The sequence below is a fragment of the Parasteatoda tepidariorum genome, chromosome 4 (assembly GCF_982258835.1).
Source record: "Parasteatoda tepidariorum strain Cologne lab strain chromosome 4, Ptep-v5.0, whole genome shotgun sequence".
Taxonomy (NCBI): domain Eukaryota; kingdom Metazoa; phylum Arthropoda; class Arachnida; order Araneae; family Theridiidae; genus Parasteatoda; species Parasteatoda tepidariorum.
The window spans coordinates 18849068-18864345 of record NC_141758.1 but is presented as its reverse complement, the minus strand read 5'-3'; the positions used below and the strand labels follow the sequence as shown (position 1 = coordinate 18864345).

General features: G+C 32.3%; 1 protein-coding gene across 1 annotated transcript; it reads right to left on the bottom strand.

Moving 5' to 3' along the window:
• Positions 1 to 6498: 6498 nt before the first annotated feature.
• LOC139426026 (general transcription factor II-I repeat domain-containing protein 2B-like) lies at positions 6499 to 7668 on the bottom strand. The gene has a single exon (XM_087162073.1). The coding sequence runs from the start codon at positions 7666 to 7668 to the stop codon at positions 6499 to 6501; it is 1170 nt and encodes a 389-aa protein (XP_087018199.1).
• Positions 7669 to 15278: the final 7610 nt, after the last annotated feature.

The following is a 15278-nucleotide window of genomic DNA, read 5'->3' as shown; positions in this document are numbered from 1 at the left end:
ATGCATATTTTTTTCTGTTAATGTACAAATATTTTTCCGATGTGTTTTGGATATTCCTTCTCTAATAAAAAGAGATACCATTTTGTTTTCGTTTGCATAAGAAAGAATATCAAGCATTTTTCTTTTTTAAATTTAATTAGTCACAATAAAGAAGGAACGTTGCAATGCTACATGCTACATTAACGACGTCTCTAGAGTAACTGAATGACGGTTCATGTAGAAATCGCAGGTATGCGTCTCATACAACAACGCCCCCTATAGTTCGTTGCGATCGCGAATACTGAATCCGTGATACGACCAATAATTAAGAAATCTATTCTCGTTGATTTTACTTGCTTGTGCTCACCTGACATAAAGAAACGAGCGAATTAAAAATTAAAGTATATGCAATTTACTTTAATTTACTTTTCTAAATGAATAGAGTTATAAGATAGAAAATATCACTGTTGTTATCTTCAAGATATTTGAAAATTGAATTGTTTATAGCAAAATTTAAAACAATGGCTAGCTTTTAAAGAATCAGAAAATTCCATTTCGACTTTCACTGATATCGCTGGAACGGTTTATCGCAGAATGTTCTAATGTCGACAGAAACCTTCCTCGTGCTTTGAACTATCTGTATGCCCAGTTTCATAGCTTTCTGTCGGTTTAAATAATAAAAAGAGCAATATATATATATATATATATATATATATATATATATATATATATATATATATATATATAGAGAGAGAGAGAGAGAGAGAGAGAGAGAGAGAGAGAGAGAGAGAGAGAGCGAGAATTTTACAGTGATCAGTTCTTTCAATTATGGAAAAAAGTCAATATAAACTATTGAAGGAAAGAAAAAGAAATTAAAAACCAAAATTTAAGTAAAGTTTGATGTCTTACTCATTGTCAGGTTATAAGAGAAGATTAGATTTCTGCATAGACTTCTAAACAGACTTACGCAGCCTAAAAAATCAAATTCAACAAACTTTGAATTTCGATTCGTAAAAAAAACCAAAGAAAATTATTGACTAAATCAATAACATTTCCATTTCAATATGTCGCGAAAAATTTTTTTAGTCTTTTTGATTATTTTAATTTATGTTCATTTAAAAATTTTGAAATTAATATCTAGTGTTTTCGAATTAAATTTTAGGACTAACTAATCTACATTGCTCATATATAATAAAGAGCTTAGTCTCTAAACCGTGAAGCCGATCAGCAGATGGTAATTGCTCCGACTAACTTACCTTCGTAAATCCGTATTCACCAGTTATTTTCATAATCAGTAAATACTTAGATAATTATGCAGATTATATGGCCAGGCTACGCTGCTCAAGGAAATATTAAAATTTATGAAAAGATAGATATATTTCATAAAGTGGTAGCTATCAAACTTTAAATATTAGTTTCAAATGTTCCAAACTAAACGTTATTTAACCCCTTGGGGACGGGTGATTCAGAAAAGCATTCGTACAAAATCAGAATCAAGTTGTAATTAAATAAAAAACGGTAACTTAAATGTAGTCGTTGCTAATTTAACAGACTTACTTTGCTTTTACTTTAATTATTGTTAGTTTAATCATATATATAATCAATGTTAATTCAAAGTATAACTAAATAGTTTTATTTTGAACAAAGTAATGGTGAATTAAAAAAATCAAACAATTATAACTCCTCCCACAAATGAACTGCTAAAGAAATACTTTGATTACCAGTTTTATCTTTTTACCCTGATTGATACGGTTTCATGCTGTCACGTATTTGTGACAGTCGGCGCGAAAGGGTTAAGTATGTTTCTTATATGTAATGTAAAACTATGAAAAATGAACAACAAAATAATAACGGCCAGCAACTATGCTTTTTACTGAAGGTTTTTCCGACACTCGAAATTTGACCGTTGATCTTTAGTTAAGCGAACTTGATTTAGAGTGAGTATAAATTCTAAAGGGTCAGAGCGTTTATGGAAGTAAAAAAAAAAACACTTTTCATCTAATTGTTGTCATAGAACATTTCTGATTTCTTGAATTACAAGAATAATGAATAATTTATTGTGTGCTTATATATTTTATATACAAGTAAAAAATATATTTATTTAACGAAAGGAAGAAAAATTATTCATAATTTATATTTTTATTAAGAAGCCGGAAAAAGTAGGTTGAAGTTATAATCTCGACGTAGCTAAAAACTTACACTATTGTATTGATACATTTTGCTTTGGATAAATTAATACAATATTAGGAAGCACTTTTTAGCAGATATAATCGTCTAAACTAACGATGATATTTTTCTTATTTTGTTTATCAGCTTTTTAATTTTTAATTAATTCTTTTTAAAAGTTTTAATTACTTGGAAAATTTTATTTATTAATATTTTTTTTCTCTAAATAAAATAATGTTTTCTTTCCTATTTTATCTTATTTTATGGGTTTAATGGACAAACAGCTTTGATAGATCTGTTTGTTTCATGAATTTCTGCTTTATTTCCACTGAGACAAATAATGCAGTACAGCCTCAAGTAGTTGGAGGTTCAGTATTGATAGATGCGGAATAGAGTTCAAAATTAACCCATTGCGAGTGGGCAACGTTAAAATATAATTTTGTAACTTTCTTTGACCCTTCCAAAAGTTTAAAAAGTGGTTGCATAACTTCTTCGTTTCCTCTCTTTTTTAATGAAATTATACTTTTGAGATTACCACAAACACAAATAATTCAGTACTTAAGTACTTCAATCGTTCGTTAGATTGAAGTTGTAGCTATAATAACAAGTTATAGCTACAACTATCAAGGCGTCCCAGCCATGCTCTCTAGGTTTGAGGACGAGTAAATATCTTTTTCTTCCAGAAAATGATCGACCATCAGAAGTGCTCTGTATTGTGCAGCATTGTCTTCCTTTATAGTGAAATCAGGATCCTCTGCACCTCTTCAAAGGCAGAACATGGGACTCAAAAATTCCATTCCTATATTTTAAACTAGTCGCAGTACCTCCTTTAAAGTCCAAAAGGGGCGTGCGGGATTCTGTCATTATGCCTTCTCAGAGCCATAAACTTCCAACGCTCAAGTGGTAAATTTCTCGGAATTGGGTCCCTGTTCTCCTTGTGAAAGTATGCCGAGAATCGGAAGTGAGGAAACGAATCAGTGAAGAGAACCTCCGACCATTGATGCAAGCTCTAATCTGTATGATCTGTGAAACCTCCTTAGTGGACTACAGTCGAACTCGTTTATAACGAGCTCGGATTTAACGAGAACTCGGATTTAACGAGGGAAACGAGAATATTTGGTTGGATCAATGTTAAGTCTATGGAACAGAAGTCGCTTTTAACGAGCAAGACCCGGTTTTAGCGAGCAATATTTTCTGTCTGGCAATCTTTTTTCTCATCTTTCTAGTCTTTCTGTCTTAACTTTTTTTCAAAATGATATGAAATGCGCGAGTTAAAAGTAAGCTGACAAACTATTTTAAATATGTAGATTAATGAAAAAAATAAATGTTTTGGTAAGAATCTTTTCCTTTATTTTTCTTTCCGTTTATATATATCCGTTTATATTTCCGTTCTTTAAGACTGAAGCGCAACTAGAAATTTTTTGCTGGTTTGGGGGGGGGGGTTAGTTGTCACTAAATTAAGATAAATATTTAATTAAATTAATTAATGTAATTAAAGTAAGTAAGTATTAATTAAATTTTAAGTCAATTCAATCATTTGACCTCCCAAGCCCCCCCCCTCTTCTGGTTGCACGTCTGCCTTAAGGACCCGTTTATTACGAGCACTCGGATTTAACGAGTACATGTTACGGTCCCTTTGTGTTCGTTATAAACGAGTTCGACTGTATTTTGATTGGCAGAAGTCAACTTTATGCAAACAGCAGGTCTTCTATCGTGATGCCACCTGGAAACAGGACCCATTGAAGTTCGGCCTCTTGTGGCTACTTAAAAGTAAGGAGAATGCAGCGTAGCTGTAACATCCTGTTACGCCTCTCTGTAATCAGGAAGTACCGATCTTCGTTAACCGTTGTGACTCTTAGCCAGGCTTCTTCTCGACAGATCAGGAATCCTAAAATTGTTTTCATAAATTGCAATCGACGCGGAGCGTTAAATTGAATTCACAAAAAATCTGGACTTGACAGCCACGGTGAGTCAGGGATAGAGCGTTCGCCTCTCGATGATGTGAACCGAATTTGAATCCCAGCGATGGAAGGGCGATACGAATTGAATTCCGCACTAGGCTCGCACCTATTACAGTTATGACGTAAAATATCCTCAGTGGTAGACGGATGATGTGTTAGAGTCCTCTTACCATTAAGCAAATGGTGGGAGGCTTTCGGGACTTTCATCTACATTTAATGCAATTGCGGGTAAGTTCCATCAAAAAGTCCTGAATGAAGGAAATTTTTTCCTAATACTTGATCTAGGAGCTCCCTTACCTTCAGGATAAGGTTCAAAATTTACAGGGTTACGGAGTTGAACATCTGTAATCGTGAACTCGAAATTCGATTGACTGTTCAACGACAACTATAAAATACAAAATAAAATCTGAATTTGAGAGTGACCTGCTTCAAGTCTCACCACAATCATTTAGACGTTGAATGTTACTCAGTTTTGTTGTTTGAAATTAAATTTAAAAAATTGGTTAAGACAGTTTCAAAAAAAAAAAAAAAAAAAGGTTCCAGCCAAAAAAAAAAATTCTAAATTTTTCTTTTATGTATTTCGTAGAAAATTAAAATTAGTTTCTCAATATTTTGTAATAAATAGTAAAACTTTATTTTACAATTATATGAAGAACCATTAAAATAGCAAAATTTGAAAATACGATTCACTGCAGAATGAAGAAAGTTGTGATCGACGTACGGCGATTAAAGATTACGCATTGGCGAAATGGCTGTTGTCTAATTTCTTTTTTTTTTTGGAAACGAAACTTTATTGTGTTTTAATCTTGGATATTTTAAACTGTTAATCCTGAACTGCTCTGTATGCAATTTCGCACAGATATTTAAATTCTGCTCAAAGACATTCTGTGTAAATTCTTTTGAATACTGAATAGACATTAAGCAGTCAATCGAGATCAACATTAACATTTCGGATTAGTACAATTGTGAGCTGCAGTTTCGAATTCACAGCTTCATAGATGAAATATGATTTGAAAGCTAGACTTTTATTCATTTTTATGTGAATAATGAATGAATCATTTATAATGCTTGGAAGACAGTCTACGGTCTTGGGCAAGTTATTGAGTACGTTGACAATGGATTTTTTTATACCTAACTAGTGATCAGCAGCCAGTTCTCGTATTTTGCATGAAAGAGGTTTGGAGAGTCACCATTCGCTCTTCGGTGGGGTTCAATTCTCTCAACCACTTTGGTACTTTTGTGAGGGACAGGCTTTATGTTTGAGAAAGGAATCCTTTCGTTGTACCGTTTGTGTGTAACGCTAAAGGTATTCCCATCTACGTTATTTGACTTCGGCTTTTTCAACCTCGGTAAGTTTAGGCCTTAGCATCTTTTTTTTCTAACTACAATTCTAACTTTTGGGACCATGTCAGTCAGTACGGACACACTTTATTCGTGATATTCACCTGAATTAGCAGTGAAAACCATCCAGTTTTAGCTGTAGTTTAGAATTTCTGATTCTTAATTAAAACAATAAAAAAACAAAAATATCGTTCAAATAATGAAATTCTCTTTAATTCGCAACTCAAGATGTATTTATGGGATCTCTCTGGTCCCTTATCTCAAAAATAAACTCACCAACCTAATGCATAACAAAGTTAAAAGTAAAAAGAAAATGAATTCTAAATAAATTATCAAACACCAGCGGTCGCCATTGCTACGCAAACGGAATGTTTACTATTGCTCTTAAATATTGTAGTTGAAAAGTGTGGACTCCATCAAATCCAAACCAAGACCCCATTTTGTAAATGGGAAAAAAAGAAAAGAAAAAAAAAAAACACCAAAAAATACGGCAAGATGAGCGAGCGAACGAAATGCAGATTTCGCCATACTTGCTTTTAAACTTTATTCCACAACTTGCTCCGCCCATTCACACGCATATTTTGACGTATTCTATACGTCTTCGTGACGTATTAAATTTTAGTTTTAGTTTATACCAGGGGTCTCCAAACTACGGCCCGAGGGCCACATCTGACCCGCGGACAGATTTTGTCCGGCCCGCGGAGAGCTAGCATACTTGAAAACTCCTTTTAGAGAACATATTTTTTGTAGCAAATTAAATTTAGTTTACTGAAGTGTTCTAATTTTATGTTGAATAATTATTAATATGACATCTACATTGATATGGTCATGGGCTAACTACTCATAACATTGTTGTAGGCTTATTGTTATTGTTTTTGTGATAAGTTGGATAAAGAAACACAGAATTGTAATGAGTAAAGACATGTATAATATGCAGAAAATTTAACTTCAGTATATAATAACTAACAGATTATTGAAATGAATCCAACTAACATTTTATACATTTTAAATAAAAACATAACTTATAACAAGCATAATGATATATGAAATACTAATGAGATTTATGTAATTGAGATTTTCCTCTGACAATAGTTTGTAGTTGTGGACTAATTTTACTTGTACCAATTATTAAAAGAGATTTAAGATGCTCATCAGTTAATTTAGATCTGTAAACATTTTTTGTGTACTTCATTTTGGAGAAGGTCTTCTCACACAAATAAGTAGTACCAAAATTAGAAAACAGCCCACGAGCAAATTTATGCAAATTATCAAATTGTGTCAGTGGAAGACTCTTATAAAATTCCAACAAAGATGAGTTTTGATATTTGTTTTTAATTATATCACTGCACTGTAGATCAATCATTTCCATTTGAAGTTCCGGGGCTAGGGTTTCAATGTCAGTATCAAAAGGATTCTGAAAAATCTTAATTTTATTCGCAATGGCATCAAAGTCCGAGAAACGAGTATCAAAATTTATTTTCAAAGCACTCAAAGTTTCGATTGCAAAATCGATAGGAAACTCAGTCTCAGTGGTGTGGCTGAATATTTCACATGTTTTAAAATGTGAAAAACATTTACTTCGTAGTTGTGATTGAAACAGTATCAATTTCTTCCTGAATGATTTGATATTAGTGTATAAATCAGGAAGATGCTGGTTTTCTCCTTGCAATCTCAAATTCAGTTCGTTCACATGTTTTGTCAAATCAACATAGAATGCTAACTTCCACAGCCATGCGTTGTTTTGTAATTCAGTAAGAGGGCGATGCTTTTCATTCAAAAAAATTTCGATCACTGCTCGAAGTTCAAAAAAGTGCTGAAGGACTTTCCCACAACTAAGGCAACGTACGGCAGTATGATAAGGTAAGTCATTTTCTCCAATCTCTGCAATAAATTGTCGGAATTGTCGGTGATTCAGCCCAAAAGATCTGATAAAATTAACAGTTGATATGACTGGTTTCAGAACTTCAGACATATCCAAACATTTTCCGCACAAAGACTGTTGATGAATGATACAATGTAAGACTAATGGTTTTGAACCACCGTCATTTTCTACAGCCTTTGACACAAGAGCGACCACTCCTTTATCTTTCCCACTCATGTTTTTGCCTCCATCAGTTGTAATACATTTCAAGTTTTTCCATCGAAGGTTCTTTTGATTAATGGCCATTTCAACTCCTTTAAAAATATCTGTACCAGTAGTTGTGCCATGAATACTATACATATCAAGAAGTTATTCATGCACTTCATAGCTTTTATCTACTCCTCGAATATAAATCAACACCTGAGCAGTATCTGACACATCCGTTGACTCATCCAAGGCCAAAAAAAAACCGCTCAACATGTCCATTTTTGTCGAACAGTTGAGAGGATAGATTTTCAGCGATGTTTTCTACCCCTCGAGCCACAGTGTTTGCTGACATACTGACAGTTTTTAATAAATTTACCTTTTTAGGGCACATTTCTTCGGCTACTGCAATTATGCATTCTTTGATCATTTCTCCATCGTTTTGCAATTTCAAGAGCCACACGAACGCTGGCACGAGTTGCAGCCTCTTGTTCAGTTTTGAGTTTTGTAAATGAAGATTGCTGCGATTTCAATCCGCGCTTCATAGCTTCGAATTTTTCTGTCCGCAAACTTCCTGTATATTTTGAGTAATTTTGAAAATGTTTTGTTTCATAATGACGTTTAATGTTATATTCTTTGAGAACGGCTATGCTTTCAATGCAAATCAAGCATAGCGCCTTGTTACTGGACTCAATTACGAAATACTGAATGTTCCACTGATCTTTGAATTTTCTGCATTCACTATCAATTTTTCGCTTCTTTTCCATACTACTAAATCACACACAAAAGCAACAATTCAAATCAAAATACTGTTACAAAGATGTCTTAAACTTAAACACGCACAAACACGTTTTAAGGAGGTACGCACTATTTTATTTCACAACAGTGTCATAGGAACTGATTTGTGGTTGCGCCACTAGCCTTCTCATATATTCCAATTACTGCCATATAGAAGTGAGTGGAAGACACCAGAACTTTCTCGAACCAACGAGATTATTCTGTACGTGCTATTAGCGCCATCTGTTTGCGATAGAAGGTACTACCTATTTCCGCTTGTGTTCACCAGATGTCGTGTCACGTTACTCCTCATGGCTCGTACTCTACGACTAATCTAGAAATTACAGATAATGACAGGAAAATTAATAATATGCAGTGTTGCCGTTTTGCGGACTTTAGTCCGATTTGCAGCCTTTTTTAAACATTGCGTACTTTTTCGGACTTTTTTTTTCATCAGTGGACTATTTCACTTTTTACCACCGGCAGCAATGATAATATGGTTTTGGCCCTCGGAACTTACTGGAGTTATCAGTATGGCCCTAAGGCTGGAAAGTTTGGAGACCCCTGGTTTATACAATAGTTTTAAATTTTGTTCAATCGTTTTGAGAAAATTCTACAAAATATGCATGGAAATTCTTTTAGTTTTGAACATCATGGTACACTGTAAAAACATCCTTAATCGTTTCTGAATATATGGGGTAGCTTCGGAGAATGTAAATTTTAAAACAGTTTTTTAATATTTTGGAAGCCTCTTTCTGTAATATCCAGAAACCTTTTGTAGTACTTCAGAAATAATTTGAATCATTTTCGGAATATTTATTATTATGCGTTTAATATTTTAGAAACCTTTATTAGGCTTGTTTCTAACTATAACCACCGTAACCTATCAAAAGGTGCCTCAAGATAAACAGTGGTAGGAAAAAAGATTTAACGATAGTTTTTATGGTAGAATTCATAACTATTTTCGTTCGTTGTAAGGAACTGGGCTTCTGAGGCCTTACGGCCCTTTTTCCATTCATCCTGAAACGAGACTAAGATGCATGAAAAAAATAAAGTTTGGCGAGCGAAATGGGAGAGAAAAAAATGGCACTTTGCCCTTATTAGGAAATAACAAAATTACAAGTAATAAATATTTGTGAAAATAGTTAAAATTAAAGTACAATGGGAAAATAAATACTAATGAATATTTAAAATTTGGGAATACATGCAAAAGTGGGGCGATTTAAAGGAATGTGAGGATGTGTGTATACTGGTAACTGTGGCTCTGTTAAAGTAGAGACCCGGCCGTCCTGGTTACCACTCTTACCGGATTAGCTTTCCAGAGATGCCAACTTGCTCCGGTCAGCAAATATATATTTTAAAGTGGTAGTTTATCAATTGCAATTCTTGGTTTAATAAATTCAATTTAGTGGATTTTTATCTGTTGACGTAAAATATCCTCAGTGGTAGGTAATCACAGGTTTGAGTTTCCTAGTCACCAGACTAACCGTAGGAGGTTTCCGTGGTTTTCCTCACGTCAAATTTCTTCCAACTCTTTATCTAAGAGTTCTCTTATCTTCTGGATGGGGTTCAAAATTGCAAGGTTAGGAAGTTAAACATTAGTAGTCGCAAACCCGAAAAAATTGGGTCGGCTGTTGAACGCCGATTATACAAAGTACACGAGCAACGTACAATAAAAACAACTCTTACTGGTAAATGCTGGTACTCACCAATTATTTTTATAATTAGTAAGTACTTACATAAATTTTTAAAATGACCATGGCTCACGTGAATTCTGCATTATTAAAAATAAATTGATAAAAAGGTAAATCTATTTAATAAAGTGGTAGCTATTATAATTTTAAATATTAATTTCAGGTGTTCTAAACGATTTTTAAGTCGTGGTCCCCAAACATACAATATTTTTCAATCGTAGAATATTTAATTCATAGATATATTGTATGTTTCATTTATGTTACGTTAAACTATGAAAAATAAACATCGAAATAATAAGGGACAGCAACTATGCCTTTTAATGAAGATTTTTCCGACACTCAAAATTTGACTGTTGACCTTCTGTTCGATTTAAGGCGAGTCCAAATTCTAGAGGGTCAAATCGTTTATGGAATTAAAAAAAAAAACTTTTTATAGAATATATCTTATTGTTGTAATGAAACATTTCTAATTGCTAGAATTACAAGAATAATGAATACTTTATTGTGTGGTTATATAATTATATTGTGTGAACACCGGCTATAAAAAATCAAGCACATTGGATACAATTCTCCCCTGTTTTTATGCACAATATTGCGGATTTAAAAAAAAACCCTTCTCGCAGAGATATTACACTACCACGTTCAAAGTCAGTGAGCTTTTGGTAATTATTTTTTTTTTTATCTTCTTAACGGTGTTCCTTGAGAAATAGCAACTCATTATGTCAACATTTTACTGAAAATAACGTCAACAAAGTATTAAAGCAACCCTGATTTGATTGTTCGCAGTGGTGCTTCTACCGCCAAACTTACATGTCAATCGCAAAATTTGAATAGACATCATTTTTAGTTGTATAAACAAGCCTACCAAATTTAGTAATTTAGTTTGTCACAATTTCTTCCTAGTTTTGGATGTTTTGGATCTATACATACATTATGTCCGTGTGAAATAAAAATTTTGCATGAAGTGAATTGTTGTGAATCTTACTTTTCTTTGTTTTTATCCCTTTTCTTTTTAGTCTTTTTAAGTAAATTTAGGATAATGCTAGAGAGGATATTTCTTACTTTACTGTACCACTTAATCGTTAGGTGGTTTAGTAAGCACAAATTTTCATGCATATATACTTTCTTTGGAAAACAATTTTTAGAAGCGGTTACACAGAAACGATAAATATACAGAATAGACATTGTTTATTTGTAATTTCAAATATCTATAAAATAATTTTTTTTAAAATTCTTTTATCAGAAGAATGTTTCCGTTTCACAAATATATTAATGTGGTATCACAAATGCTTTATTATTAAGATTTATTTTTCAGACTCAAGTTAAAAATGTGACCTACAATATTTTAATAAAATATTTTACTTCAAAAAATAAATTTTGTCTTAACGAAAGTAGTAGTTAATAATAACAAGACGGAAAATTTAAAAAGAGGTAGAAACTCAATTCAATTTTTTGTTTATTAACTCTTTAGTTATTCAATCTTACTACTACTAGGACTTACATTTTTACGTGCTGTTCCTAATAGCGAACTAAAAAAATATGCTTGAAAAAGTGAGTAATTTTATCTGTTTTATTAAAATTTTAAATCTTTATACTCACCATTTTCAGCTTTTTTAGATGTCTTTGCCACCTGTAATAAAGAATATTCATTTGTAAATTAGGGCATTAAAAAATAGGGCATTTGTAATAAGAGCATTATCTTCATAAAGATAAGAACAAGTGAAGGCCGCTCTCTGCAAAATATTTTGCGATTAAAAAGCTATTAATTCTAAAATCTTCTTCTGAGTTTTTTTTTTTTTTAATTTTTGCTTATTCCTTTAAAGCCTCATTCCGATATAAATAAAATCAATCAGCATTTCTCATAAATGTTTGAAATCTTTATGTATAGCGGTGAGCAATATCAGCTTTCTTCAAATTTACCAAATAAAGAATTAATTATAGGAGTAAAAATTTTATTGTTTGCAATTGTACAAGTAATTAATCCTACCTACTTCAGGTGAAAGGATTCAAAATCTGATCTTTCGCAAAAATGAATTTAATTAATACAAAATGAAATTATTACAATAGAAGTTTAGAAATGATCTTATAAAAATAAGTGTATACTTTAGTGAAATAATGGCCTAATATGTAATGATAAAAATTTTTTTAATAAATAAAGCGTTGAAATATTGAAATTCTCTTTGTGGTAGTTCTATTTCTACGTATATAAGTCAATTTGACGCGATCGTAATTTAGACAAAATTTTGAGTAAACATGCAAATATCACATCAATAATAAATAGGAATGTACCGACAATACTTCGATCCGTTATCATTTATTTCAAACGAAACAAGCGATAAACAGCTGTTGCCGATAAGCAATAATAGAAAGAACAAACGCAGAATGTCAATTGATGTCAGAGTTTGAAAGTTTCAGTAGCTTAGTTCGAGTATTGAAAAATAAAATATTAGAATATTTCATAAATATATATCTCATATTTTTCTTTTTTTCTTTTAGTATATAATTACAATGCCTTCTAAGTGCAGAGATCACAACTGCTCCGGACTCGCCAAAATAACTAAAAATACTGTACATAACTACTACGTGAATTTTGCAGCTTGACTTGACCTGATCTGATCTGATCTGATCTGGTCTGGTCGTTGTTGAAATACCTGGCAGCGGGCACCCAACTTCTTGTTAAGTGGTGAATTAAATAAGCCTACGAATTAAATAGAAATATTGGTGGATAAAAATCTACTAAATTGAATTTATTAAACCAAGAACCACAATTGATAAACTATCACTTTAAAATATATATTTATTGTCGCATGTTGGCATCTCTGTAATATATGCATCACCAATTATATCTGTAAATAAGTACCAACGTATATTTTCAAATCATACCTGTATATAATTATCATACTTAAATTGATTGTAATACAAAATGTTTTTAATTTAAATTGCTTGACTTTTAGAAATAGCTACCATAATGTTGTTTAAATCAAAATGTTTTAAATCAATGTATATAATTATTTCATGATGCATGGATGAGGGGTCGCTGCGCGGCCCAGGCACCCAATTTTGGCTAAAGAAAGAAAGAAAGAAAGGTGTTATATGTATTCGTTCATGCGACAAAATGACGCGTGTTCGCAGAGACAGATATATAAGAAACGTCCGTAAACCTAGTGTTAATTATGTTAATCCCTTAGATATTGTTGAATTTCAAAATTAACAATGACAGGCCTCCACCTACTGCGCCTTTTGTAAAATATTTAAGTGAGTGGCTGACATATAAAAACATTAGCTTTTATTGTTTTTGTTATTTTTTCCAACATTGAAAGAGCCTCATTGTACACTTTCAAATAATTTATATTTAAAGGTGCGAAAAATAAATTTAAATGAACTAAGATTTAAAACAATAAAATATTAATTTAGTTACAACTAGAATACATTTTTACAAAAAGTATTAAAAATTGGCAAAATTGGTAAGTCAAAATTCCTCAAAATTAAAAGTTAGTGGTTTTCAATAAAAATATGCATTAAATATGCTTTTATATGTTTAGTCAAAAGTCAAAATTATTTTAAAAAATCAATTAGCAAAGTTACAATGAAATTTCTTGCATGAAATTATTTCACAAAATAATATCTCGAGAATTACTTAGGGAAAATGAACAATAAAGCTCATCTTGTTTTTCAGCGACATCATGTATGACCCATATGAGACTTCAGCCACACGCACGTCAGAGCCCATTTTAGAGAACGGTCCCATTCATATATAATTCATCCACATATCGTAATTTTAATCTGAACCAGAAAACGACCAATCTTCAATTCAGTACCCACAGACAAATGTTTCTTAAGGGAGCATGGACGACTTTGCTACAGATTTAATGTGCACCAGTCCCCATTTACTACAAGGGGAGTCTTCCAACCGGGAGTATCGAACTCACTACCACCTAGACATGGATTCAACGCCCTATTTACCAGGATATCCCGGCCCAAGAAAATAAGTAATATTCCTAAGGAGAATGACGTAACTAAAAAAAAAAGGTATGTCTTTTCTTTCTTCATTGTTTACGTCAACGAGAAAAAATTCTAAAATTACCCTTATATTAGATTGCGTGAAAATTAACATAGAGCATAAAATATATAGAGTGCGTGATAAAATTTTGGAAGCGGTCAAATATCCCGAGAAATGTACATCTTATAACAAAAAAAGTTGTTTTTTAGATTGTTTTAAGGCTGAAAAAAGTACACTTGCATAAATGCCAACTACTCCGGACAGCGGGTACATATTTTTGATTGGTAGTCTTTTAATGAATTATTTTTGGCTTAGAAAATTCGATTTACAGGATAAATAATAATCGCCAATATTTCTAAATAATTCAAAGGCTTATTTGGTACACCAGTTAATTACAGTTAAGCCTCCAACTCTATTATGTAAATATTTTTATGTATATTTGTGAGACATTTCTCTTTCGGTTCGTTTTAAGGAAATCCTCAATAAGGATGACAAAGGATTATTTCAGGTATAAGCATTTATTTCGTCATCTCTGGATTAATTATGAGTAAAAAGATAAAATATGAGTATATACATAATCTGCATGGCATTCAAAGTCCGGAGCTCTCCTGCTCCCTTCCAGTTCATACTTTATCGATCATAGTCCAGCTAATACTCAACTCTTCTACGTTCAAACTAATACTGACTAAAAATCCTCTTTCTCACAAGAAAAAGTCCTTCGCTCCACCCCCAATGTAGGGGACGACACTTCCAGTGTCCTTCATCCTCTGACCCTCAGGTCAAAGGGTCAATCAAATGCAAGGGAGAGGAATCAGGATCCTGACAATATTATTCGAACTTTCGGTAATGTACCTGGATATATTATCACTTATTAATCGAATTTTGTTTTCTCTCGCAAAGCGGGTATGTCGTATAATAGAACTTCATTAAAGCATCAAATTTGTATAGTTTTGTTTAGCATTTTAAATTGTTGGTTTGAATCTGGAGTAGTTGGCATCTCTGCACTTGAATTATCTATCTATATTATATAAAACGCTAATACGTACGTATGTACAGTCCGCAAAAAAAAAAAAGATATCACCCTGAATAACTTTCGTTCTAATGATCCGATTTTCACGAACTAAGTGTCAATCTTAATGGTTCCTGGGGGTGACCTCAAATATGCTAATTAATTAGTGCTAACTATTAATTAAGTTACGAAATCAGACACAAAAACGTACTTTCTCTGAATAAACATATATTTTTTTTTACATATTTGGAATCTAGACACTTGAATTAGGGGGGGTAGACAAAAT

Excerpts from the sequence above, each read along its gene's own strand:
- LOC139426026 (XM_087162073.1), bottom strand. The coding sequence starts at position 7,668 with ATGTATAGTATTCATGGCACAACTACTGGTACAGATATTTTTAAAGGA.